Raw genomic sequence first — 2428 nt, 5'->3', positions numbered from 1 at the left:
TGTGAGCATATTTTTGTTCAGTCCAATGTAAATATATCTGCTGTGCATATGTTGCACTGACTTGTTTGGTGAAAAATAAACAAATAAATGTTTCAACAGCATGTGTGTGTGTCTGCAAATATTTCTGCATGTGAACAATCTGAAGAATTTTCTACAATTTGAACTATTTTAGTATTATGGCAAAGCATATAAAGATGATAGTGCTTTTCATTATGTCCAACAGTGTGTTGGTCAGACAAAAATCTGGTAATATGAATGAAGTGTGTGCCATTTCGTGCAAAAGTTTGATAATGCTATGTAGTTTTGGTTGCAGTGCTTCATTTTTCAAGATATATGCAAGATATATACAGTTTGGGTGTGTGGTTTTGTGAATTATGTTACTGTAAGTATTTTGATAAAACCAGCCTAGTTAGCAAAATTGTGTGTTAGCAATTGGAAAAAACTGTAATGACGAGTTTAGTTGTATAACAATGAATTTTCGTAAAAATGTTTTGATAAAAGTCTGCTATCATTGAATCAATGAACTTTATAGATATTGCCTCTACTCCTTTCTAAATCCTCAACTCTTCTTGCTCCATTCCTTTCCCCTCATCTCCCCACCCTTCCTCTCCAAAACCTCTCTCTTACACTTCTTCCTTTTTCCCATTCTTCTTCTTCTTCTTTTTTCTTTTCCCCTTTTATAGTTTTTGTAATTGAGATAGCTTTGAAACAATTAGGAGATTTGCATTCCCTGTGTTGTGTGTATTACGGTAATAACTCAGCACATTTGTATCTGGGGCTAATTGACAACATTCCAAGTGCAACTGAGAATTTAACAAATAACAGAGTTTTGTTTGTTGTGTTTGGAGAAATGGTGCACAAATGATTATGATTTTTGTAAAACCAATAAAAAGAGCTGCAATCATTTATCCCGATATATTAAAGTTTTGGTTGGCTGTATGAACTGTGAAAACATTTGAAAATTTTGTGCACAGTATTTTGATAAAATGATGCAAGTGATTTGTAATTTGCTTGAAATGAAGGAAAATGTACATCCTGTTTAGGACAATTACAAACTGTTAAGATCACTGTGATAACTTGAGAACTTGTTTATTAAGATCATCAAATCATGATACAAGGAACAGCAGAGCAACAAACAAGCTTTATTAAGTTAAGTATTATTAAGTATAGCAATGCATCAGAATGTGAATCATATTCACTGGTGTTTGCTGTAGAATCTGAAGAGCAGAATCTGGATTCACTGAAACATGAAGTAGAAGAGCAGAGGAGAGAAGAGCAGGAGGAAGCTTCCCTTATACATTCCATCTAATAAATATGATACAGAAATGAGTATTAATTAATAATTTAGTAATAATAATAATTATAATAACAGTGGTTAATAAAATGGCATGTTTATCGTTGATCAATTTCATCAGTTTTCTAAAAACAATACAAAGTACAAACTCTCAGAAAGCACTTGACAAATTCCAAAAAACTTCTTTCACACTTTTCTAGTTTAACGCTGTTTTTATCTACTGAAATTAGATGTTGTGCTCATTCTGAACAATCACTTGTGTTTGAATTATAATAATCGTGGTGGAAAAAGGCAACTGTTAGTTGAATACATGTAAATGTATATCAAATAAAGCACAATACCTGCTGCATTGCAAAGATCAGTGTCACAGCACTGGAGAGACACTGTCACTCCATTTAACTGGTGGGTCCCTGGTTCACATTGAGTTGCACACACTTTAACTGTGGCAGTCACCTTAGTGGAACCTGCAAAAAGACACACTTCCTATAATAGGCTAAAGAAACAATTCCAGAAATCATGTTCCTCTTGCAATAGACAAGTAATGCCAATTATGTGATGAGATTAACCTATAATACTTCTACTTCATATTATCACTTTTTAGTAAATTTCCACTTCATACCATCAGATTTTTTCTTTGTACTGCTGGCACATTTAGAATGTCCATCTGGACATGTCTTCTCTTTCGCGTCACAGACACCCTTTGAATCAGAGTCGCACGAGTAACACTTGAGAGAATATCCTTAAAGACAGAGAGAGACATTCAGTGACCTCAGTGTACCAAATAATACATTCACTTGCTGTTTCTTGTACCTCCAGTGAGAAAAATGAAAAGAAGAACAGCAGACACGCGCAGATCCATCATGTATCAGGAACAGAATTAAATAACAATGTTTCCATTCCTTTTATGTCTGTTCAGAAAGGGGTGTGTTTAACAAGGAAACTGTGAAGTCCTACACACACTTGACAAACTCAAACACACACAGAGTTAATGTTTGTCCTCCAGAATAACTAATGATCAGTTTTAATTAATGGGTGATAGTAATGTAAGTTAATGGTTTTAAATGAAAACTAGAAAAGTTCCTCAAGAGAAAAGTTTCAATGCTGTTTGTAGCCGGTTGTTATAAAGGCATTGTG

At 33.9% G+C, this 2428-nt stretch overlaps 1 protein-coding gene across 1 annotated transcript; it reads right to left on the bottom strand.

The window, feature by feature from the left end:
* Positions 1–1073: 1073 nt before the first annotated feature.
* Positions 1074–2212, bottom strand: LOC309476952 (uncharacterized protein). The gene is made up of 4 exons (XM_082140098.1): positions 2105–2212; positions 1914–2033; positions 1636–1758; positions 1074–1305 (listed from the first exon to the last, which is right to left on the bottom strand). The coding sequence occupies exons 1-4, from the start codon at positions 2154–2156 to the stop codon at positions 1238–1240; spliced, it is 363 nt and encodes a 120-aa protein (XP_081996224.1). The 5' UTR covers positions 2157–2212; the 3' UTR covers positions 1074–1237.
* Between the last annotated feature and the right edge of the window lie 216 nt (positions 2213–2428).

The sequence above is a fragment of the Leuciscus leuciscus genome (assembly GCF_965113295.1).
Source record: "Leuciscus leuciscus genome assembly, chromosome: 16".
Lineage (NCBI taxonomy): Eukaryota > Metazoa > Chordata > Actinopteri > Cypriniformes > Leuciscidae > Leuciscus > Leuciscus leuciscus.
Note: the sequence above shows the minus strand (reverse complement) of the source record. Positions and strands in the feature narration are given on the sequence as shown.

What these genes read in the sequence shown, in the direction of transcription:
- LOC309476952 (XM_082140098.1), bottom strand. Translation starts at nt 2,156, where the DNA reads ATGATGGATCTGCGCGTGTCTGCTGTTCTTCTTTTCATTTTTCTCACT. An exon ending in TTTCATTTTTCTCACTGGAG is followed by an intron (nt 2,034 to 2,104) that starts GTACAAGAAACA and finishes TCTGTCTTTAAG; the next exon opens with GATATTCTCTCAAGTGTTAC. An exon ending in TACAAAGAAAAAATCTGATG is followed by an intron (nt 1,759 to 1,913) that starts GTATGAAGTGGA and finishes GTCTTTTTGCAG; the next exon opens with GTTCCACTAAGGTGACTGCC.